Source organism: Camelus ferus, chromosome 21, assembly GCF_009834535.1.
Source record: "Camelus ferus isolate YT-003-E chromosome 21, BCGSAC_Cfer_1.0, whole genome shotgun sequence".
In the NCBI taxonomy this organism is placed as follows: Eukaryota; Metazoa; Chordata; class Mammalia; order Artiodactyla; family Camelidae; genus Camelus; species Camelus ferus.
This window is the reverse complement of record NC_045716.1, coordinates 11,745,425-11,771,587: the sequence shown is the minus strand read 5'-3', so window position 1 is coordinate 11,771,587 and position 26,163 is coordinate 11,745,425. Positions and strand designations below refer to the sequence as shown.

Genomic DNA, 26,163 nt, shown 5'->3' with positions numbered 1-26,163 from the left:
ATGTTGTTCATTAAGTCTGTTTATTCTTATCTTCACAGTGAAGATGAAGAATAAGTTCCACACCTTTTGTTTACACTTTTCAAAAAACATTCCATTTTGCTTAAAATCAATTACAGTGAAAATGTCAAAAGTATTATTCTAAGTCAATGTTATCTGATATAATAGGTTTTAAATTTACCCACTGAATATCAGAAGCTTAAGGGTAGCCATTAGTTTAAAATGTCACATCTGGGACATTATCCATCAAAATTATCATGCCAAAATATGTAAACAATCACACAGCAGCTTAAAATGGTTAAATCTTTGAAGAATTAAAAAAATAAGCCAGAGTTAAGATCCATGGTTTGCTTCTATCAAAGAAGAACATAAAAATCCTAATAAAAGACAATCCCAAACAACCAAAAATGACTGAATAAAAGGAAGAATAAATGATTCTAGAGAAGGTCAATAAAACAGAATGTAGCAAGGAACAATTATGATTTTTTGGATATACTGTAAGTTTTCTTTGTATCTGCTAATAAAATTTAGAGTGTCTTTTTATTTGATCTGTTACCTACAAAAAAACTGACGAAATTCATTGTAAATTATTTCTTCTGGAAACAAAGAGAAAACGATACTGTTACATGATTTAAGGTCTGAAAAATTACAAAAGACAAGAGATGAAAGACTATTTTCTCAGGGGAAGTTCTTTTTAAAGGGAAAAGAAATCCCAATTCAAAATGATTATAATAAATAAGTGTATCACTTTTGATTTGAAAAAACATATAGTCTACAGTAAGTTTTATTAACTAATCCTTTAAGCCAACATTACTGTGATATGTCTTTTATGATGTGAAAGAAGCTACTTAAATATTTTTACTGTTGAAAAGGAACTGAAGGTCAAAGGTAAGAGAATTTTCCCAAAGTCATTTTTAAAAAACTTATTAACAGAACTGAGAAATGAAATCCTGAAATCTTTGAACACAGTACATAACTTAGTCACTGAGTATGCCCATCTCTCAAAACATCTCTATTGCTTTATAAAAGGATCTTTTTAAAAAAATCAGAAATTAAAGATTTTGCTGAGTTGAACTCACAAGTTCATTCTTTTGTATATTCAGTTTTAATGAAAATGTTCAGGTTCTTAAAGATCATGTAACTATATATATAATAAACAAGTCTATCTCAAATAAGTAATGCATGGTTAGTATCAGTCTGATTTCTTTAAAGCAGCAGTTTCTGCAGGAAATACAATAACAATGTTTTGTTCACAGTGAAACATGAATGGCAGAAAAATTAATCTAATAAATGCTATCAGCAAAAATCTTCAGTATAAATATTGGGATTATATAACCAAATCATTTCTTCCTTTTCCAATTATGTTTTAGAAAACATTTGTACAGTGAATTGTCACATGATGGAGTAGTTATAATAATTAAACAGCCTCTATTTAAATAATTATAGCCAATACAGACAGAGATATAAGAAGTAATCAAATGCCATATGCTTTCTGGTATTTAACCATGTTTAATTTTTACTTCGTAAGGCAAGGAGCTTTTTACCAAAACAATCCAGTACACCAATGAAATCATTTCTAAAGTGCTATTATTTATTTGAAGTTCACTAAAGACTGCTGAATTGCATATAAGGTTATTGCATTTCATGAAATACTCCTATATTTTTCTACTATACTTTTAAGCTTTGGGTCACAACCACCAGTAAGTTGTGAAATCAATACAGTGGGTTGCAATCTGTATTTCAAAAATAAAACAAAATAGAATAAAACAGAGCATACTACTACTACTACTACTACTGATAGAATAATTACCATTTAAAACATTTTTTGTTTTACACATATGTATAGGTATATACGTGTATATAAACAAATATGTATGTGTGCACTGGGTTGCAATATGAAAGGTATTTCTTAAAGTGGGTTGTGGTAAAAAAAAGCAAAACACTTAAAAGTTACTACAGTATCCTATGTGTCCTTCCGAATTAGGCAGTATGTTATAATGTAAACACCATAAGCTTTGGAGACCTATAGATATATATATAGATATAGTTCAGACTTTCTTCTCAACCATCCTATGCGTGTGAACTGGTTACTTAAATTATTAAAGCCTTGATTTATTTGTTTGTAAAATGTCTATAATAATACTTGCTTTAAAAAGTTGCTATGCAGATTAGAATAAATATGATAAATATTTACAAAATAAATTATACACACTAGATAATCATAATGGTTACAATAATTATTACTACTGGATTAAAATGGCTTATTACAAGTGATGATTCAGAGTTATAGCACATTGGTTACAACTGTATTCTTTCAGTTAAAAAAATACATAAACATATCTTCCAAACAGAAAAGTTTATGTTAATAAAAAGTTTAATTTTAGAAGAGAAAATTAAATCAATAATTTAAAGAAAAAATAGTCTTAAGGGCAAAAGCACCACACCTATTCATTAGATCATTTTAATGTGAAATTTCAACAGTCATTCTGAATTACAATATTACACCTCTAGGAATGATATGAAGGGGAAGGTATTGTTTACACTTTCTGGCAAGATTACAAAATCTATGACATCAGTAATGAAGCAGGATATCTGCTGGGGGGAACTTTATTATAATTGCACAATAATGCTGGCATGTCAATTTTTTTTCTTAAGTATTTTACTTGAATGCCATACAGGGAGGAAAAAGTCTTTAATCAAAGCATCAACTTTCGAAAGTGATGTCAGTAATTGTTAAAATACATTATTGCGTTGTTATTTTATATTATATTTTATTGGCTTTGGAAAAGACTTAGGATACAACCTGAGCCATTAATTTGGCAAAAATACTGTCTATTTCAATAGACAGCCTGCATTTTCCAAAGTGAGGAAGCATATTATTTTTAGAACAGTGATCTTCATTTTTTTACATAGAAAATGTGACTTCATAAGTTAATTTAGAATCAAATAAGCATATTCTTGAAAATATTCAGGATTTAAAAAAAATTCTTTAGTGGAAAAAGAGAAACAGGGATTGAAGAGAATTTTAGTATTTCAAAAACAAAGGAAACACCATATATTAGATTTTTCTTGGAAGACTGTTTACCTGCCAGGAAATGAATGCTGCCCGACTACATCTCCATTTTGAAGGTGATAATCATTGAAGAAATCTGGACTCATGGCTCCTTCAGAGGCAACTAATCCATCTAAAAAGAAAGAAAAGTAGCACAACATCTTTGTAGGGAATAAAAGGCAAACTATTCTATCAAGCAACGTGATAGAAAATAACCTGTATATTTAATCTGGAAAGAAAAATGTCAGTATGACATGCTGTTCTCTTTGGGAGTATGAACAGAAGACCATACATGCTTAAGTGTTCTTCCACAACAATGCAGCACAACATTTGGACATTTATTTAGCATCTACTCTGTGGTAGTACTATTTTATTACAGAGATGAATAAAACAATCTCCACCTTCAAGGGGGTTATAGTCTTGTGGAGAAGATACAAAAAGATAAGTGGGAGGCGAGGTAGGGAAAGACAGTAGAATTCTATTCCAGGCTAAAGAAACAGAAATAGAATGAGTAAGGAAAGAGAGTTCTGAGACATTAAATAGCATGATATTAGTAAAGAGCAACACTTGGTATGTTCCACATTTTATACCCAGACAGCTTCATTTGTGTATCATGATTAGGGAATTAGATATTTCAAATAAATGAATTTTTATATGAATTTTTAAGTGCCAAACTTTAAAACACACACACACACACATACAAACACACAAACTTAAGTTATAAATCCTTGTAAATGTATTTTACATTCCCCACGTTTTAAAAAAGTATACTGAACATAATTTAAATACTTCTTGATGACTCAATCTTCATTGTAAGTATGAACTACAGTAATGCCCTAGGTAATTAGATATATTTGACTACCTATGCTAAATGGTTGCACTACTATGCTTTTTGAATACTTTGCTTATAAAGTGCTTCTTTTCCTAAATATAAGTCTTTATTATTACTTCTTGCTTATTTTAGAGTGATACTACTTTATCATTTGTTCCAATCATTGAATTCAGATAACTTATTTTCGATAGAATTATGAATAAGTTAAGAATAAGAAGAATCTGAGGAAAAAGATCAAAGTGATGGCTTCAAGAGCTGTCCTATGTCTAGAACCAATATATTTTAGTATATGGCTTCTATCCTTTCTATTTGAAAAGCTCTGAGGCATTTTAAAGTTTCCTTTTCTGAAAGTATTCTGGGTTGTTAGGTGACCTCTAGACAAATGTTGGCTAGGTCATACCCACGACATTGTTTATAAATTTGGCACATAGTAAGCAAATTATTCAGTGACCAGATGATCATTTTATACCTACCATATGCAATAACTCTTGCTAGGTCCTGTGGAAAACACAAAAAATTACAATACAAATTTCTGTTTTCAGGACTTTTAGGTTAAGTAAAATATAAGATAAACACTTAAGATGCAATTAAATAATACATATCATTAATAAATGATATGCAACAGGAAGGAATACATGTACAAATGAGTGTTGGAGGCTGAAAAATAAAGGATTTATTGCGTTCTGTAGGGATTAGAAAATCCTACTTGGGGAGGGAGGGATGCAGAGGTGTGACCTGAGACTTGACAGGCAGGTGGGAATTAAACGACAAAATCTGTTTGAGGAGTTAAGGGTACTAAAAATCACGTAGATGGTAAAATTCATACAGCTGGCAAATGAATACGTAAAAATAATCTGTATTTCCGTAAGACTCTTGTACTACTAATTTGTTACATATACATCCATTTGTTACATATCATATACTAAAGACTTGTATTATTATTTAATTGTTGAATCTTGTTAATAATATGTTTGGTATTTGCTCATTACTTTAGTAAATTTAAAATACTTAAGAGGTAGCTTAAAAGTATCTAATATTTAGTCCAGTTTCTATGTCCTCTAAGAGTTACAAATCCTATACCTCAAAAGACCAGCTATACACAGAGAAGTTACAAAAAGTGCAATTATGGGAATGCTAAGACACCATTGGCTGAGAATTAAGCAGCTAAAATAATTAACTTTCTATGGATCTAAGACTGTGAAAGTTTAGCTAAAATTAACAAGGTTAAGACCACAAAAATCAGTAAGTTCTCCTGTTAAAGTAAAACCAAATAATTGAGGATTGGGGTTTAAGAAATATGCCATTTTTAGAGGAACAAAGCTAAGTAAAATTACAAAATAAAATGTACACCACACTTTGAAGATAATTACAAAGATATTCAGCATGATAGTAGCATAAAAGATTATAACACTCAGAAATATTAACACTCAGATATAAATGCAACCAAATAAAAAGATACCTGAATTATACTTTAAAAGTTTACATTACATGAAACATGACCTAGTGAAGTGAACCAGATGAGGAAGAAGTAAATTAAAAAAAAAAAAAAAAAACTGTTGTCAAATTCTCAGTATCTCCATCTTAATTTGGAACTCTCATTGTCTTCAAAGGGAAAAATGAATAGCAAAAGGATGAATGGAATACAGGGAACTACAAACAGGGATCTCATTAAATAGAGATGAAACTAAAAAAAAATCTGAGTTTAAAGATTCAGCCATAAATTTTACAAATCCAGGATAAAACTGGTTTAGTTATACAATAAACCTGATATTATGAGAGTAAAAAAAGAGTAAATTTATACTTCTGAACTTATTTTTAATAATCTTAGGACACTGCAGTTCATTCAGTAAACTATAGCTCCTACACTGTCCTTTACTGGCTTGACAATATTTAGGTAACTCTGTTATATGAGCAATCATTCTTCACTAGAAAGAGGTATAAAAGTTAAATTATATTTTAAGTTCAATCCTCAACTGAAGCACTTCAACTTCTTTGGAACTATCTATGCTTCTCAGCATTTCTGCATCCAAAGTTAATTCTTTTATAGAAATACTAAAAAGGAATCATGTGTTTCTGGTTACAAATTCCAGGTAAGTCTAGGAGTGTCCGTCTCAAGCTCCTACTGTAACCTGTTGTTTTGAAGACACAACAAGGAACCATAAAATTTCATGTAACATTTAAATGACCAGAGAAAAACAGAAGACAGAGATGACATGCCAGAGCACTTGTAAGCTGTAGAGCATTATACACATTTAGGTTATTAAATTATATGAAACCTTTCAGACCACAGTTATATAATACACCTTTTTGAGGTGCTCCAAGTAATGATGATAAATATGATTATGACTAAGATGGGGTATATATTGGAACAAAAATGAAATCAAAGCAAATTTACTACTAGCATAGGTAATTTATCAACCTTCTGATTTCTGAAACTCAGTTAAAAAAACTGGCTTATACAAAAGTAAAAAAATACAAAAAACTCAGTATCTTCCTATATATTTTTACCTAAATAAATTTTATTTTTTAAAGTCAAATGTAAACTGGACTCCTTGGTGAACTAGCTAAAAGTGAAATCATGACTGTGTAAGAGAAAATAGGTATCCACAGTGGAGAAAATGAGAAAAAGAAATGACTAATATAGAGAAATCACAACTTATCTCGCTAAACCCAATAAGATACAAAGCATAAACACACAGGTAAATGAATATTATGGTTTTACAATGATCCTGAGACAGAAATAAACCATTTTAAATTAAGCATCATATTCTATAATATATTCACACATTAAACGCTAATAATAAAATTCACCACAACTAATAATGAAGAACAACAAAAAAGCAGTAAGTCATTTAGAAATGTGTAGTAGCAACACAGCTTTATAAATTGTAACATTCTTCCTCTGTGGGTAAAAGTTCTAAAGCAAACAGCATCATTTTCATGACAGAAAAGGAAATCAGGGACTACAGTTACAATAATTTTAGACTCTAAGAAAAAAAACTACCATAACTATAAGGAGACGTTAGCTTCCTATTTCACATAACAAAACAAAGATCTTTTTTAAGAATAATAGCAAGAAAGAAACAGATACATTTTGACATATTTAAGAGTTAGAAAATATAGAGGGCAATACTAATGATGAGGAAGTAGCTAATGCTATTTTCATTTTTAAATAAAAGTTAAGACCAGGGAATCACTGGCCATTTAGCTTAACCTCTGTGTTTGAAAAGCTACTAAAGGTGCTTTTACCAGAAGCAGCCTGAAGTTTCACGGAGATCCAGAGATTTCAATAAAATGGCTCAAGCATACAAACAAATCTGCAGTATCACAAATTTATCTGATGTTTCTGAAGATATAATTGCACACAATAAAAGACAAGAGACTGACATTATCTAGATCTCCATGATACATATCAGGAATACCACATTTATTCATTTAGTTGATGAACTATTCCTGAAAAATGAAATAGGTAAAATAATCAACTAAAAAAATACAGATGGCTTGATATGAGAACTGTATCTTTAAACTTAGAGCCATTTAATCTCTGCTGTCAAGTATCTACCATATCATCAGGCTATGGGCATTAAAAAAACAATAAACATGAGGATACCTAATGATAACATTTCGCCCTTCAAATGCTTAAATATATTTATTTTTCCATCAGCTGTGGCTGTTTCTAAATTTTGATATATAAAAATGTTTATGATTCAGATTTCTCACAAAAGTGTAAGTTGTACATTCTAATTATATAATATCTCCCAGAAAAATGCTAATGATTTTCATTTTAAGAGGTTAATTTAAATGAATTAATTTTGGAAATGTGGTGTAAGTTTTTAGAAATCTGTTCTGAAATTCTAATTGTATTAAAACAAAAAAGTCAAATACTGAAATGGTTAAAAGTTTTACTTGATCTTGGAAACTGGTTATTCATTCACACTGAAAAATAGCTATCAATCTTCAAAGCAAGAAACATCATTCCAAGAAATTCTGATTTCTATTATCAAAAAAATTCATATCATATATATTTTACATCATGAATATCTGAACATGTAAGGAACAGCTGCTTGCCATTACTGAACTAAGAAATGCTGGTTGATTGAAATTAATGATCTACTCTATCTGGTTTGAAACACAAAGCAGTATTTCGTAACTACTGTAAAGTTCAGTTAGGAAGAAATCTATTTAATTTTCAAAGTAAAGCATCAATTTTCCACAGTTCAAGTATCTATATCAAATATACAAATAATGCAGTATTACAGGCAACATGTAAATACACAATTATGAAAACACATGAATGAATACACAGCAGGAAAAAAAGTGAGCCATTAATTGATTTTAAATTTAAAGCTGTAATTACTTTAAATGCTTTTTTATTTCCAACCTGCTACAAATCTTAATTAAAAATCCTTTCCTTCTTCTTGTCAACCAAACAAATTCAATGAAGTAATTAATATTAGCAATAGTACAACAGATTAAAAGGCAGAATATGCAAAAATTTACCATTCTTAGTGCCAAAAATCCCTGGAAAAAGGAAGGGTGGTAGAATCAACAAGGTTACAATATATGTAAGATTTATGTAAAAATTAAATTTTACCTTGAAAATACTAGCAGAATTTAGAATGAAAAAACTATTTTGCTAAACAGTGTCTAAATCCTCGCAACCAACTAGAGTCACCAAATAGGGGTTACTAGTTCAAAACTAAAGCAAAACCATGGCAAAATATGACTGTTAAAATGAAATATATTGGAAAACAATCTATGAATTAATAAATTGTACATTTAAATAAATGCAGAATAGAGAAAAATATAACACTTTCAAACAGAAGTCAGAAATCTTGAAGATGTCATTTTAAGTTATACATTCTAGAAAGTTATAAACTAAGAGCAATTAATTTTCCTCGTTATAGCCTTTTGTATGGAGGTCATAACAAAGACTAACCTGGAAAAACTAATGGTGAGTTAATAGATATGCTTGGTGTGTATTAATGTTATGTCTGAAATCATTAGCAGAAAACCATTTATATACAAAAGGAAGTGCTTACAAAGCTTGGGAAAACAAGATTGGCAGACCAAAATCTCTATTTATAGCACACACATAAATTATTTTTGCTTTAATTATCATCTTACCAGAGCTGTAGAAAAGGTCAGGTCTCTCAAGAATATCTCCTTCATGGATGTATGGCTCGATTCGGTCATCACCATACAAGTACTGCTCACTCTCATCCATCTGACGACTCTCTACCATCTCCAGCCACTGAGAGTTATGCCAGCGAAACTTCTCACTCTGAATTTTCTTAGCCCATTCTTCATCATATTCCTATTGAAAACAGTCAATTATTTTAACGTAAGCTTATGAAAGAATTCCCTTGGCACTCAGATAGCAATACTTTTCTCTTACAAGGAGAGAATTTGCAGGGGAAGCTTTGTTTGGATAAGGGGAAACATTAAAAATACCTGCTCAGAATTACTGTACACAATAACCAATAAACATCAATTAAATCCATATATTAAAGACATCTCTGTTTGGATTACCAATTGCTAACGGCAATGGCAAAACCTGGAAAAGTTCAAACTTCACAAATCCTTTATCTACGTATTACTAGAATTTAGGTAAGCAAGCTGACTTCAATTTCCAAAGAGTTTTGTGGCTATAATTACTGTGGCACTAATGACCCGTGGTTAAGCATTAAAATTACATCTTTCGCTATACCTTTTGGTTTAGATAACATTTTTCAGTAGAAAAAAAAGAGCACTATTAAAATATTTCACCTAACAAATGAAATGGTTTACTACAAAAAACAAACAGCAGAATTTATTTCAATTTTGTTTCAACCACAAAATAATAATATCTTATTTGGTCGTAATTATTTCTTTAAATATCTCCTGCTTTGACCATGAACTCCTGAGGGGCAAGACTGTGGCTTCTTCACTGTATTCTGCAACCTCTGTTCACAGAGAACATCATTGGCAGATGTTTCTGAAGGACAAGTAGGCAAGTTATTATAAGCTATGGCTGCACCTGTCTAGCGCCCTACTTTCTCCACAGGTTGTTAACTTCTCACTAGTGTATTCACTTAACAGCTAATGGATAGTGCCACTGATGGTGTAGATGGAAAAAAAAAGGCTCCAGCCATTCCTTGTCATCCTAATTCCAGGGTTCTTAGTTTTAAATTCCTCTGTCATATCTTTAACACTTTTGTTGAGTTATTTTTTTAAAAAGTTGGAAAGGTGCCAGACCATAGTACTGTCCACCAATAGTTAAGATGGTCATGATGACTATGAGGTGGGCTAAACATACATTTTAGTTAAATGTTAAGCAATTTTCACCCAAAGCTAAGGCTCAAGTCAAAAACTGTCAGTACAGAAAGAATTTCTGGGATGTAAGAATAAGTCTAAAATTTTATAATAAATATAATTACTATTATTTAAAAATTTTTCTTGTTAAATTTTGAATTTCTCATTACTAGTATATCTTTTAGCAGCATCTGCAGTTAGACTATGTTCTACACTGTACATCTCTAAAACTGTATAGATGCTCCTTTTCAACTGAGATTGGTGGAGGTAGAAGATATTTTTTGGCTATGGTACTGCTAATGGCAATTTTGCCACCAAATTATTAAGCTTTCATTCTTTCTAATGGTTATCTATTAACACTCCTATTAGTTATCAATTTGTCTCCTAATGTAATTACTTAAAATTAAATTGTATAAAAGGCCTATCATAAACATTAAACTGCATTTTACTGAAAACAATAAACATTTATTAATTCAACTGTTATAATATCAATTTTTAAATCACTGAAGATTTTTTATTCCATTACATCTACAGCATTAACCTGCAGTATTTGAAATTGACAATTTAGCCATGAACAACAAATCTTAAATCCAAATGCTATATCTTCTGGGTATGGTTACAGTGATTAATAGATATGATAATTTATGCAAACATCCAATTACCGATCAAATATATTGTTCTGATGAAGTGAGATAATACACAAAAAGCATTTAGAAAATCTGTATTAAAAACAATGTTAGCCAACAGTGTTAACTGAAGTAACAGCTCTCTGAGTTAGGTACTGTAATTATTGCCATTTTATAAATGAGCAAATGATGCCCAGAACACTGAAGTAATTCGATTAAGTGTACACAGCTGGTTGTGGCTATTACAGCATTGCAGACCTAAGGCCAGCAATGTGGAAAATGCAATTAAACACAGCACAAATGAACATTTGGCAGGATCACCTCAGAATGGATTCTTCAGTGAATGAGAATATATGAAATGACCTCTAATATCAACTTTCAGTTCTAAGATTCTATGAATGGGATGAATTGCTGACCAAGCAATGATATGGGAGGAAGGTAGCTCTTCGTCTTGTAAGTATATTCACATATTGTATTCTCAGTCATGTTCTCTCTGACCTGGCTGCACATAGGATGGTGATGGGGAAAGAGGAAGTTGAAAAAATAATAGCAGAGTAGTTGTTACAAGTAGTTCACTGGCTACAGATTTAAGTGGTACACTCTGAGTTTCCAAAACTAAATAAAATACTTAGTGGTGCTAATTATACAATATTGGCATTTTGATTAGCTTCAAAATAATTTAGCCCAAAGGCTAAATGTAACTTTGAATTTCTTTAACTCATATGACTTCTCAAGTATATTTTCTGGTGGCATACATGTGCTCAAAGTTACCTGCAAAAAAAATTTGTCATATTAGAGGTGACCAGATAATTTAAGAAGAATGATCCCATATTCTTACAGAATAAGGAAAGGATGCATTAATTATCTGTTAAGGTAAAAAATTAATGCATAAACAAAAAGCAAAATGGTATTTTGGGCAAAAAATCCTTCATACTAATTGGCTTTTTTTCCTAAAAGCTAAGTCAGTTACAGGTCACCAAGACTCCTAGAATATGCCTTATAATACCAGAAATCTTATTAGATCTACATTAAAAATTGGAACTAATTTGAATGATATCATTTCTTTCATGAAAAGTAGCCTGTTCCACTTGGCAAGAGGTATAAAACTAACTTTCAATTTTCGTAGAAAAATTTTAAATTTGATTATCTGAATGAAGAAGTTTCAAGAAAGATAGAAAAACATATGATTTGACTGTTCCATTACAATTTAAGCTCAAGCATAGGATTTCTAGTGTAAGAACAGAAGTTGAAACTGTCAAATGCCCAAAGCATATAAATATGGGGTTTGCTATTTCACTAAGAGTAACACTTGCCTCTTATTAATATCTGTTAAATGTTACAGAGGTAGGTATAATTTTAAAAAGTAAATCCCCAAGCCACATATCCATAAAAATGTATTTGGCCTAGTAAGTAATGCTCTGCACAAAGAAAAAAATTCACACTTTATTCTTTGAGTTATCATCTCTACCTGTCTCATAAGCTCTCACTCTTCTAATTTAATAATAAAAATACATCTAATAAATGTAGAAATGTGCAATATTTCTTCACAAATAGCCTTTCTAACTTAAGCCTTTTTATCACTCTTCAAACTTAATGAAATGTTCTTATTAATGAACCTACATGTACAAGCCTGATTTTTTTTTTTTTAAGAGACTACCCACACTCCATTTGCCAGAAGTCCAAAGACACAAACCAAAAGTACTTATCAGCACCCATGACTAACTGTTGACACTAAAGCTTGACTTATGAGTGTCTTGGGAAAGCTGATTTTCCAGTGTAGTCAGTTAGCAAAGACCTAGCACCAGCTGTGACAAGACTAGCCTTACACTAAGTTATCACCTTCTTTTCTTTTAAATCAGCTTATGACAGAGAAAATGCATAGAACCAGGGCATCTCTTAACAATAAGGCTAAAAAGTACAGTGGCAATGACACAGACTGTACTGTTGTTTTCTTTATTAAAAATAGTTTTATTCTGGTTTTGAAGTATCTTTGTACTACAAAATCACAGGCTTTCTTTTCTATGACTTAACATAATGAGTAACACGTACATTATTGTTTACAGGATCACAGTGAAAACACTATGGTTGTCTTCTCAGCTTTTCAGAAAAAAACAAAAACAAAAAAGTTTCTCCCTCAGGAAATATGAAACAGAGTATGTTATTCTATACCAAGCTGAGTAATCAATTAGGATATAGAAAATTATGCTCTACAAAAGATCCAAAAATGATTACAGATTCCTACTACAGGGATCCACTACAACGACAAGCAGCATTTTCACAAAAAGGTGGCCTTGAGATTTAACAAGTATGGGTGCCTTTTTATTTTAGACCATAGCAAAGAGAGCGGCAAAAAACCTTGACCAAACAGTATCAAGGCTTTAAAGTCTCAAGCAGTTATAAGATGACTTTCTGAAAATATCTGGAGTTTTATGATTATAAAACTATTTCCTTACTGAAAGTTGAAAGTCATAAAAAAAAAATACCCACAATACCTTTACCTTAGATAGAACCACAATTACTGGTATATAATCCTACCAGTATTCAGTGACTTTCTTAATTCTAATATTACCACTTAACTTTGGAAGATGTTTTAAAATATGTATTTTTAAAATACAGAGGCTAAGTATGAAAATCCTTAAGATACTGTACTTGTGCCATAAATGTTTGCTCTAGTTTGTGATAATGGAGATATTTGAACGTTTACCAAAACAGCACCTTGGAATAAAGAATGTTATGAGGAAGGCAGTATTTGTTTAAATACTTTCCTTTCTTTTTCCTTAATAGTAAATTCGTTAGAATCAAAAGAGATAGTATCGTTTTGCTCTATGATGCTGTACTTTTGATCTTTGTGCTCCTGAAACATTGATTATTATGTACCAGACTTCTTAAAAATGAAATATTTTAGCTCATGGCTGTTGAGAATCTACTTAGCAAGTGTAGCAAATTAACAGGTTAGGACAGTGGTCCCCCAAATTTTAGATTTTAGGAAAGGTTCAAAGCAAATTTGGGGGACTGATATTAAATGTAAATCAACTGCCACCTACTACTATTGTTTTAGAAAAGAAAGGCCATTTTAAGACTAAAGATGTATGAAAAATAACCTCAAAATAAAGATATACCTTCCCAACACTAAAATATTTTCTCTTTCTCTCTCCTCTCTGTCCTGGTCTCTGTCTCTGTCTCTCTCTCTCTCACACACTCACACACACACACTTTTCTTTTCCATTTCTGTTTCACGTTAGTGAAAACCAGTAAAAGCTTCACCGCACTCCAATGGACCAGCCTTCTGGAATCCCTAGCTTCAGCTATCTTCTGTATCTATCCTCAATGAGTACCGTTTAATAGTCCTGTCAAAAGTCATAGTTTCTTTGTGTCTCAGAGTCTGAATTCATACATACTAATAATGTGGCATGTTATAATACAAAGAAACATTGGATTAGAGTTAAAGAGACCTGGATTCTTCTTCTAGTTATGCAGAAGTATGCAAATTTCTAAAGGTATTTCACTATCTTTTGGTCTCAGGTTCTTCAATTCTAAAATGAAACAAATCTAAGACTTACTCAAGTTCTAGCATTCTTTAAATAGAAATCTAAGATTGACACCATTACTCCATTAAGCTGTTGAAATAACTATCCCCCCAAAATAAAAAATTATGGCAATAAAGGAGTTCATCTTTAAAAAATTACATAGCAACTCTAAATAAATATCCAGTCAAAAATGTAATAAATTCAACATGTATCAGTTAAAACCAATTCCTTCTAACTCCTCTCCCCCAAATCTCTACTCTCTTTTATCACAAGCCCCTTATTTCAGGAAATAAGTATGGGAATTCAGGAGTGCCACAGTTCAACCACAGCCAAGAAATGCCAGCAAAATTTATCAAGCTTTTATGGAAACACTCTAGGAATACGGTTGTTTTTTAAATTCATTCTTGAAATGTTTCTTTTTACACGGAGTGCATCCTGATATCCTTGGTTTGTCTTGTATGTAAAGGTATACATGCTTTGTTTTTTATTTTCTTCTCTTCTCAGCTCCTGACACTATGATCTTAAGCACTAGTTTTCATAAATTCTAAAGTGTCATAAAAGACCTAATGGTTTGATTTTATATGGAATGTGCCATCCTTTTTGAAGTCCTGTATCATTTTTGTTTACTACTTAACCATTGAAACATTATGAAGCCTTAACCAGCCTATTATCAGAACCTGTTCACTATCAGGAAAACTCTTTGTCACTGGCTTCCGTCACACCTTGTATCTGATTAACACACTATAGGATAACATAGAGCTACACAGATCTGCTTTTTGTTCTAACATAACTGATGGAAAACAGATTTCCCTTTCTCCTTTAATGTGGCAGCCCCCTAATTGAGAATATAATGTGGTTTATTTAATACAATTCTTCATACTAAATTAAAGCAGATCTAGAGTAATTTAGTTGCTCATTAGGGTTAAGGTAGTAGCTGCTAGAAAGATGCCTTTTATACCTGAGAAAATACTTCTCCCAATGACATGTATATATAGATACACACACAAACTAAACACACATACACAAAGAGTTGTTGACTTTTATGCACATACCACCTATTTCTCAACAGTATTGTCCCTTTAATCTTAACTATGGCATATTCTAACCAGACCTCAAAGTACAAGTATCTCTTCAACCTCTGTTTAAAGCACTGAGGAGGCTCCTCTGGGCAGTATCATTTCAAATATCCTGTCCAGTTAGATCACAATGTAAAAGATGTAACTGAATGACATTTACTTAAGCAAGAAATCATGATTTTTCTTGCACGCTATGCTTGGGTTTTTTTAATCCAACTATTGACCACTGAAAAAACCAATAAAGTAACAGACATAATACTGACAGGGAATACACACACACACACACACACACACACACACACACACACACACACATACATAAATTCTAACAAGAGACAAAAATACCCTAAATTTCTGCCCTTCAGGTTTATGCAATATAAAAATGAACTCCAAAAGAGGGCCAACCAAACTTATCTCATTAAATCCAATTGGACTGTATGGAATTGAGAAATAAACATCTAACTTATGAATCTGAGAAATGAAAATTTACTGAGACTGTAAAACAAGCGAGAACCAACCCCACCGGCTCTGGAAAGAACTTTTTAGAAGTTTCTGTCAACAACTCACTTGAAAATCCTTGCTCTGTACCCATACCTGACCAGCAAGCCAATTAAAAGTGACTACTGTCTACCCATTTTACCAATTCCTACCCATTCCATGCTTTTCAAAGCCTGCCCTGAAAAAACCTGAGTTCTAATGCTAACCCTAATCCAAACCATCCTAACCTTATGAAACTTTCTCTATAACTTCCTTTTTAAGATGTTATGAGACTTTTTTTTTAAGTGTTCTCCCTTGCTGGCAAGTTTTTAATACACCCAGCTTTTCTGTCTGACAGAGGCTTTCCCTGGTAATTTTTGTGGGGACCAAAACAACCGATGTCTATAAATCTGTATTAGTTTATCTCATTTCAATACACAAGTCTTATTAAATATAATTGTGCCTATCCTAGAATAAAGATAGCACCTTGTTTTCCAAGTTTAAAATAATTCCAGATTATAATACACACAATTTGTGAATGATCAAAATTAGAGTTACTAAAAGAGAAAAGGCTGCCGTTTAAAATCCCAGTGACACAAACCTGTGTTAGTACCAAATCACATGCAGGTCTGTGGCTTGCTAGAATGATAACAGACCTTTTAACAGAGAACCTAGGTATGCTCCCTGTTCCACAAACACCTGTAGATATAAAGTGATGTTAGTACAGGACACCTTCTGATAGGACCATGTCATAGTACTGATCCTGGAAGGCCACTGCATGTCTAGATGACAGTATCCTGGTGTCTAGATTATAAACTTTTATATTTTAACAACTTTGTGTTTTTGTTTTTTTATTCCCAGTGTCTATCTTAGTGTCTGGAACACAGCATATGCTTAATAAACATGAATCAAGTATCTGACAACCCAGTCATTCAGGGGATAAAACTGTTTACTAGTTGGGGAAGAACTTATGAGGTTCTCAGATACTTCATACAAAGTTAAAGAGGGACTGAAGGATAAGAATCTAACTGGGTTTTTATAAGCTGTCTATGTGTAGAGAGTTCTGATCTTCCCTTGATGATGCCCAAGGCTTGGAAGAGAAAAGGCAATGTTCAACTGCTGCATAATTCCCTTGGAAGATTGAGAAGCTAATAAGCTCCTTCTCCTTGCCTCCCCATTCCTCTCTGCAGCTACCCCAATTCCCTGCATCCCAAAGCTCCCTGTAAGGCCCAGTCAGACAGATGACAACTTGCTGATGAGGCCACAGAGACCGCATCACCAAACATGTAACCCTCTGTGGTACAAAGCATACTATGAACACCTGTTTCAATTCACCAACTGAGGGCTTGGGACCAAATACATTAAACATCCTATCGCTGATGTAATATTTCCATAATTTGGGAGACAAATACTTTACTGCAGAAGGCATATTTCCCTAAGGCTTGCAAGGCATCTAATTATCTTAGTATTTTTTTCCTGTTCCTTGTCTTGAGAGAAAGATGTTTATTGTCTTAAAGATAAATTGCCTTAAGCTACAAATAATCCACTCTTCCCATAATTTTTGGGGTTTTTTTTTTTATTATTATAGAACATAGCCACGGTGAGAATACTCAGAAATCAAAATCTAGAGGTAAAAAGAATTTTAAGAGATCATCAACTTCCATTCCAGGCAGGTTTCTAACAAACTATTTTTAAAAGTTGGTTATTTAGCTATTACTACTGCTAACTGGACAGACTTCAAATTCTCCCTTGACAGCCTATTTCTAGTGTTTCATCATGTTTGCTATGTCTAATCAAAGTTTCTCCTGTTTCAAATTAAGTCAATTTCCTCATTTTACTCTTGAAAAAGATTTGGGACAAGTAGAGAGCACCCTGAGTCATGATCAGTAATTTAGTCTGAGCTCAAAGAACCAAAGACTGGCAGCTATATTGCAAGTGAAGCTGAGAAGCTGTCTTTTCACTGGTGCATTAAAATGGCCCACTTCTCAAATTTCTCCCCAGTAAGGAGGTGCAGCAAGGTAGAATACAACTTTGGTTAGCTGATAAATTCAAGTAAGTCACCACAGATTCAGAATATGGGTCACTTAACACATGAGGCACTTCTGCTCTAGCAAAGGTAGCTTCCTATTCTCACTGTCCTAATGGAGACCTTTCAGTAAATTGCCCTACTTAGTTAACTGCTCTGACATGAAGCCTTAAAATGCCAAATCTGCCATTTTGCAGGACAATCTTAAGAAAACTAAAAATAGATACATGTCTGGCAAAAATACATGCTCCAAATAAATTTCCATAGTTAAAATCCAAACAGTGAACAGATTATCTTCCCCTATCATTTTAAAAATTAAAAATTTTTAGATCTAACAAAAAAATAACATAAATAATTAACTGTACTGAGGAAAGGAAATATCAGTCTAGATACTTAATCTATATATACATTTCTTAACTAGGTGTGAATTTTGGTTTAGTTTGAACAAAATATATTTAGTGACCATCATGTGGAAGATGCTTCATATATATTTTCTCTAACCTTTACAGTAACTCTTTAATTCTCAGAAGTGTCATTGTAAACTAAATCCTCAAAAAGGTAAATAAAGTGCCTGAGAGTCCTCAGCAAGTGAGAGAATAAGAATCAGCTGTATTCTAAATGCAATACTCTTATCGGACCAAGTTGCCACTTCATAGAGGTCAAAAGTTGAGTCTAAGACCAGAACCCTTACTCACTGAGAAGAGGAGAAAAATGTTTTGGGAAGAAGTTGCTCCTGGTGGTGCAGCTCCCTACTATCAAGCTAGAATTGAACGAGGGCCTTGAATCTCAGAGGTGTATAATAGCAAAAGGTAAAGAAACATTCTTCCAGCAGAACATGGGAAGTTTCTAGAGCCTGGTGCTCTTTGCTGGACTCCTTCCTCTCTTCTAAGAAACTGAGCTATGAGTGTGACTCAGCTGAGTGGCACAGCACAAGGCTTCCAGATCACACAAATATTTCACAGGTGAATACCGTGAAATATTCTCAGCTTAATAAGTCTAATATTTCTAAATATCATTTTAGACTGAAGTTTTTCAAAGCATGGAATGAAACAACCCAAAATTACTTGGCACCATATCGAATATTTACTTTGTTAAGTCCAGTGTAGAGAGCTATATGGAGATTAGGTGAACCGCCAAATGACTTGGTCAATTTTTTTTTTCTAACTCACATGATCAGACAGCATCTTAGGAAACCATATATATCACGTTTCATTTTGCTGATTCTTCTTCTTGGAAGCCCTCATATTAACAAGTTTCTTTATGAATTTAATAATTTACAATAATTTTCTTTGTGATTTTACATTTTACTTCTGACCATGATTTACAAGTTCCTGCATGATCCAGGAAAGAGTGCAGGATCAACAAAGTAAAATGGAGACGAAAAATGCTCACTGGATTTAGAAAAATGAAGATCAGGGTGACTTTAATAAGCACTATTTCAATGTAGTAATGGAGGCAGAAGCCAGAACTGATATAGGTAGAAAGGATGGGGAAGTGAAGAAATGAAGGAAGTAATATGTAGACATTTTTTTCAAAATGTTGATCCTAGAAAGACAACAGGACAGAAGACACAGGGGTGGGGATAACTCCTGCTTAAGATGAGAGACTTGAACCCAGAGATTAGAAGTAACTGAGAATGATAATTTTATCTTGTAACAAATATATTCATATTTTATATTAAATATTTTCTTCAGAAATCTTGCTGCCCACCATAGTCTTCTGCCTGGACTTGGCCCTTGCACCTGCGATATGATTATGTATAAAACCTGTCTGAGTAAGAAGCCTATACTTAAAAGTTGAAAGCCAAAAGTATTAAGAATGTTTAAAAAGTGAATTTAACATCACTGTATTTTCTGAGCTTTACCAAAATACAAATATTTTTTATACTGAATGCAAAGTTCTAAACAGGTATACAATGTCTTTTTCCCCTCCAAATAAAGACTATACTTTGTATAGGAAGAAAAATTACTTACCGCTATAATGTCTAATGTATTATCACAGACTTTTCGGATTTCATTATTTTTATCATGCATCAGATCTATGAGATATGCTGGAGCCTCTAAATAAAAAGTGGTTAAAGATACAAACTGTTTGAGATTGAGGCTATTCAATCATACAAGGGAATCCCGCATTTCACTAAATTCAAATGTTACCCTGAAATGCAATTTCAAATTTTAAAATAAAATCATTAATGTAAGATGACAAAGAACATGTAACATTTCATTAAAAAAAACACGGATAACAGGGATAAGAAAGTAAAAAGATTAGACAAAAATGGGCAAGGAAAACAGAGCCAGTAAATCTCAGAATGTACAAGGCTGTATTTTTGTAAACATGAAAACTATCAAAATAACTGAAGAGGGAGCTCTAGAGTTGTGTAGCTATGAAAGCTTTCCTGAGTGATCTGGCCCTCCTAGAAGTTCAGAAAAATTAATATCACGCAAAGATTCACACGTAAAAAATTTCACACAGCAACAGAAAAGAATCACAGTCAAATCTCATATATGGTTATAAGAGAAAACAAGACATTTTCACATGAAAGATGAAAGTATGCAACCTAATATTTCAAAAAGAGACAAAAACGTAAGAAAACAACAGATATATATGAAAGAACAATATGAATCAGAATTAGAAAACTCAGAGAAATAATTCAGGAAATAACCACAAATAAAAGTAAAAATAACTTCAGATATACAAAAAATAAATTTATAGTAATGTAAGAATAAATAAAAACTACAGATAAAACTCTAGGCTAAACAGAAGGTAAAAAGAGGAAAATCAGTAAAATTAAAAAATAAAAGAGATAAAAAGATTAGAAAATGACAGATATTAAAGATAGGCAAAGAAGATACAATCCTAGAAATTCTAAAGAAGTCAACCAAAACAACCAAATAGAACAAATACTAAAAATTATAATTCAAGAAAACTTCCCTAAAATTAGAAAGATAAAACTATATACCAAAAGAGCATACTTGGAAAAATCAACAAAGATGATGAATACTAGTCAAATTCTAATAAAACTGCTTGACTTAAAAAAACAAACAAACCCAGAAACATCCTTTTCCTAGCAAAATAATCGAGTCACTTACAAGGGAAAGAAAAGTAAATTGTCATCAGACTTTTAGACTATGGACTTCCACTGGCAGCAATTCAAGATGGAAAAATACCTTCAAATTGCTGAGGGAAATAACTGGTAATCTAGAATTCCATATTCTGCAAATTATTATTCAAGAGGACAAACTAGTTATTTTCAGATACAGATATATTTTATTATTCATAGATGTCCACTAAGCAATATAAAAGAATGTAATCAATTATGGAAGAAAACCAATGCAGAGAAATACAAGAATGGAATTCAAGAAAAATTAGTAAATGAGGAAATGTATGAACATACTATAAATCCTAAATAAGCACTAGTTTTTAAAAGGAAATAATTAAAACAGTAATTTTAAGACATTATCAAAATTTTATGTTATAAAAATGAGGTGAAATTATCACACTAGATAGCAACAAATAACATGGATGATGAAGAGACAGAATTACAAGTAGGAGAAGAGAAATACTCAGAACTTGGTGAGAATGCATGTTGAAATTTAAGTCTAACACAAAAGAAACGAAATGGAATGTATAAATAACAAGTGGGGGGAAGGGAAGAATAAATAAAGAATAAAGGAAACTCAAATCAATTAAAAAAAAACTCTCAATGAATTTAAAAGAGGCAGTAAAGAAAGAGAAAGTTATAATCTCCAATACTTATAGTTGGTCTTGGTTAAAACTATTTGAAACAGAGGCCGCAAGTATCTACCAAGAAACTCTAGCACATGAGTAAAAGCAAATGACATATTTGTAGCACTGATTATAATTCTGAAAAAAAAGTTTATCAAGTTTCATAGCAAGTAGCAAACCAGAAGCTAATCCAGATCTTCTATTTATCAGTGCTACTTACTATATTTTTTTCAGAAATAAAGGGTTGTATTTAAAAATGCAGAAAAAATATACAGAATAATGTATCCGTGTGTATTCTTAAACTCATTTTCAGAAAAGTCTGTAAGGGATATGGTGTTCATTGCCTCTTTTCTCCACTGAAATATAAATTCCATTAGGGTTGGGATTTGGTCTATTTTGTTCTCCATGGTATCCCCAGCTCTGAGTGCTCAATAAATTTTTATTTAATAAGTAAATAAGACCAGCTCTACATACTACCCACAGTTTTCGTAAGGATAAGTTGAAAATAAAATTCTTAGGAAAATCTTAGAAATTCTCAGAGGGAATCTAAAAGGACCTAGTCAAATTTGGGTTGTTTTTATTTCCCATGCTGCAATGGTTCAGATTATACGAAAATTAATTATTATAATAGCTAAGGTTCTCAATTCCTGAGTTGTGCTGAGAGCCATTTTTAATATTTAAAACATCTTACTATAAAATCACATTTACCTAAAATAAGTCTACACCAGCCATTTCAAAAGTCAAGTTTCTTTCATTCTCTAAAAATTGTATCAAATAATGTCGACCAAATTTTCTAACTTAAGAAATAATGGGAAAAAAGAATGATTTCCTACCTAATAAATCTTACTTAAAATATTTCAATATACTGGTTTCATAAAGAAAATCACAATAAAATACTTAAAATTATGGTGAAATATTTTAATAATAATTTTAAATTATGTGACAAAATATAAGGCATATTTAAATGTTACTGATATCAACAAAAAACCCTGATTTCTGAACACCAAAACATCGGGCAAAAGTACTTTAGCAATCTTATCCAATCTTAAGACATGGATGAAAGCATCAGATCTACATAGTATTCTTTGATGCTTTTGTAAAAATTTTAATTCAGCATATCTTTTATCTCCCATTCTCACCATTATCAACATGTTATATTCTTCAAAATAACTATTTAAAAAGTATCGGCTTTAGATTCAATGGCTTAGCAAAAATGGAACTTGGGAGAAAATGAAAAGGAAGTTACATAAAGAAGAAAAATCAAGTAGAAGTAGTCTTAACAGTGTGAGCTCTGACAATAAAGTACTGAGAGTACTCTAAACAGACAGACCAGAACAGAGACTATGTGCCAGGCACTTGGTAAGTACTTTAAACACTTAATTCTTCCTTAGTCTTCAGGAAAAAACACAATGAGATGACACATAAGCAAGGGGTTGTCTTTCAAAGAAGTTACCTATGAAAAACTATACTGTCACTTTAATGTTTTCTAATATATGTTTCTTACAGTATCTTCTGTAGTTATATAAATCTTCTCTCTATAAAATATTCTTTTAGAGATTCTCAACCTAGAAAAGCATATTAAAGGCTCCAAGAAGACTCTGTAGCAAGAAAACCTGTTTAACTTACTGTTTCCAAAACTCATTTATCATAGAACCTTTTTTCATTAAGCAACTATTAATACTAAAGGAATATATTCCATGGAGCACAGCTGAGAAAAGTTAATTTATTCCAATGATGTTAACACTGCTCAAAAGTGTATTTGGAATTTATCTTCCTGGCAGAGTCCGTTTATAAGCCACATTTTAAAAATATTTATTACTTTATGATAAAAAAGAGTTCTCTAGAATAGCTGTTAAAGTTAAAGAGTATTTGACAGCCCATATAAAAATGAACATTTCTCAATTAGACTTGCTATTTATCAGACTTGACTCCTGGAAACTTTATATGGTTCCAGAAATTAAACTTGTCCTCAAAAGCAAGGAAAACTTCCTCCAAAGATAATACTTAAAGCATGTGTTATAGGCTTTGAATGTAACACCAAAGGAGGTTCAAAATGTTTTGAGCAATGATCCATTATCGTGAAAAAGAAAAAGTCTCCCAAGGTATTAATTTTAAAGAACATTAACCATATACGTACATGAATTTATTGACTAAACTAGATCTAACCGCATGTCAGGTACTGTGTTAAGTTCTGGGTATAGATAAAGATGAGGAAAACAAAGCCAGTCCTTGAGCTAGAGGAGCTCAAAGTTTTTTGGTAAAGACAGGCAAATGGATACATAATTTAAGTACTTTATTAGAGGTGAAAATAAAGACATTACTTCCACTGGTAAAGGGTAGGCACAAGATTAGAAAGGCTTAACTGAGACAAAGGCTTATAAACTTATCTTTGATGGCTTGGAGACTGTAAGGGAAAAAAAGGGAGAACAATGCATTTGAGGTTGGCAAGGCATACAAAGAGGCAGTAAATATGACAAGGAGGGTAGTGTCTGATAAATGAGAAGCTTGGTCTGCTAAGAGAAACTGTGTATTGTAGGGTTAAAGGGGAACTTTGGAAAGATAGGTTAAGGTCACAGGTTATGAAGAGCTATATACGAGAAGGAAAAGAATTTAGATTTTTCACATGGGTAATGAATGACTTTATGCAGTGTTCAAAAGCAAAAAAATTTTTTTGATATACAAATAAGCAGATAACCACAACTAAAAAACAAAGATTCAGCTTAGACGCCACGTCCACTGCCAGCCTTTCATGACATCTTCAGACTTGGTCATACATATCTTCTGCGCACATACCATCATGACATTTATCACACTGGATTTTAATTTTATATTGATTTACTTGTGTAGCTTTCTAATTAGACTATAAACTCCCTGAATACAGGGACAGATTTTTTTTTATACATTCAGCACTTTAAAAAGTATCTGTCAGAATTGATAAATGTTTGCAGAATAAGTGGTAATTAATTACATATAGTAAAAGAGATAGCAGACACAAAATTTCCAGCTAGAGGACTGGGTGAATGATACTGTTACTATGCACCACCAGTACAGAAGGTAGACTTTTTCAAGGGTAGATGCTGGCAACATTAAGTATCCTTTTGGATACAATAATGATAAAATACCACTTTCTGAGTATCTTTGCATGTTGAGAGAGATTATAGATGCCTTAAATCTATTAAGACTGACAGCATTAGTACTGATAGCAATCTTATAATGTAGAAGGTCTTTTTATTTTAATAAATTTATGGCCATTTTATAGATGCAAGAGTGTATGCTCAAGGAGGTTATGTAACTTATCCAACGTCCTGCAGGTGGTAAGTGGTAAAAGATAATTTAAAATTAGGCTACTGAATTATAAGGCTTTTTAGGCTACGCCATACTACGTCCCTTTAGGCAGGTGGAAGACATCCATGTGGCAGTTAGCAAGGAATGCCTGGGGCTCAAGAAGGAGGTTTTGAAGATGCCATATACTTAGCATATAGCTGGTAGCTGGTGTCATGGGAACAGTAGACATGTCTTCCCATGTACAGTGGATAGATAAGGTAAGATTAAAAAAGGACTACAGATAGTCTTAGGAACTTCTGATATTTAAGTTATGTTAATGGAGAAGGAAGTTATGATATATTTGTTAAGTTTCTTAGGAATCATAGCCTGATAAGCAAAATGTTCTACCTGTATACTGATTTGGGGTAAACAGATTCTGTGAAAAATAGCTTGCCCTCTAAATTTATTTCAGAGCTTGGTATTTTCTACAATATTTGAACATTTGCAAGAAAAAATACCTAAAGATGCATATTTTCTGAATATGTGAAATGTCATTATCTACGGTAAACATTGAAAGGATACGTGTTTCCTTGATTATGACATCTCTTGTGGCTTGGTGGAAAACCATTTGGTAGAAGACATAAATTATCTGACACACAAATTCGTCATCTTCTTGTTGAGCTGAAAGGGAATAGAAAACTTCAAATAAAAGGATACTCTTCTTATATACCAAATCAAAAAACACTGAGAAGAATAATAGAGAATGAAGAACCTAAAAGGGACGAGGAGACAGGTAAAGAACAATTAGTTTAAATTCTTTATAACATCTGAGTGGCATATATCACTTATGTCTTCGGTGTTTTTCATAAATTACATGATGATGATCGGTGAATAACTTTCATAATATATTTTCAGAAGTTTTAAGTAAATTTGGTTATGGTGAAACTTAATAGGTTAAATTACATTGAAATGCAAAATAAAAAATAATAGTTTGAAAAGAGAAATTACATCACCTCTGAGTTTAAACCAGAATATTTGAGATTGTTCATCTCAAAAGGTTCTATTTGAAGAACTGAGAAACAAAACTGGTTTAAGAGAATAGTAACAGTGCTTTTCTGTAATTTCCACTGTATTTTGCCACCAAGTATAAAGAACTGATTAACTTCTAAGTCCCTAACATAAAATGGCAATACTTACCACCACTGTGGTTCTTTTTATTTATTTATTTATTTATTTTTTGGTCCCTCATAAAAATTGTTCAAATAA

General features: G+C 32.0%; 1 protein-coding gene across 3 annotated transcripts in view; it reads right to left on the bottom strand.

The window, feature by feature from the left end:
* Positions 1-26,163, bottom strand: part of KIFAP3 (kinesin associated protein 3) — a 128,018-nt gene that overhangs the window by 21,981 nt on the left and 79,874 nt on the right. For all 3 annotated transcript variants that reach the window (XM_014555981.2, XM_006173233.2, XM_032463764.1), the window contains 4 exons: positions 25,480-25,578; positions 19,881-19,966; positions 9,009-9,198; positions 3,083-3,182 (listed from right to left, as the gene is read on the bottom strand). In XM_014555981.2, coding sequence (XP_014411467.1) covers positions 3,083-3,182; positions 9,009-9,198; positions 19,881-19,966; positions 25,480-25,578 — 475 coding nt within the window. The remainder of the gene's footprint in view (positions 1-3,082; positions 3,183-9,008; positions 9,199-19,880; positions 19,967-25,479; positions 25,579-26,163) is intronic.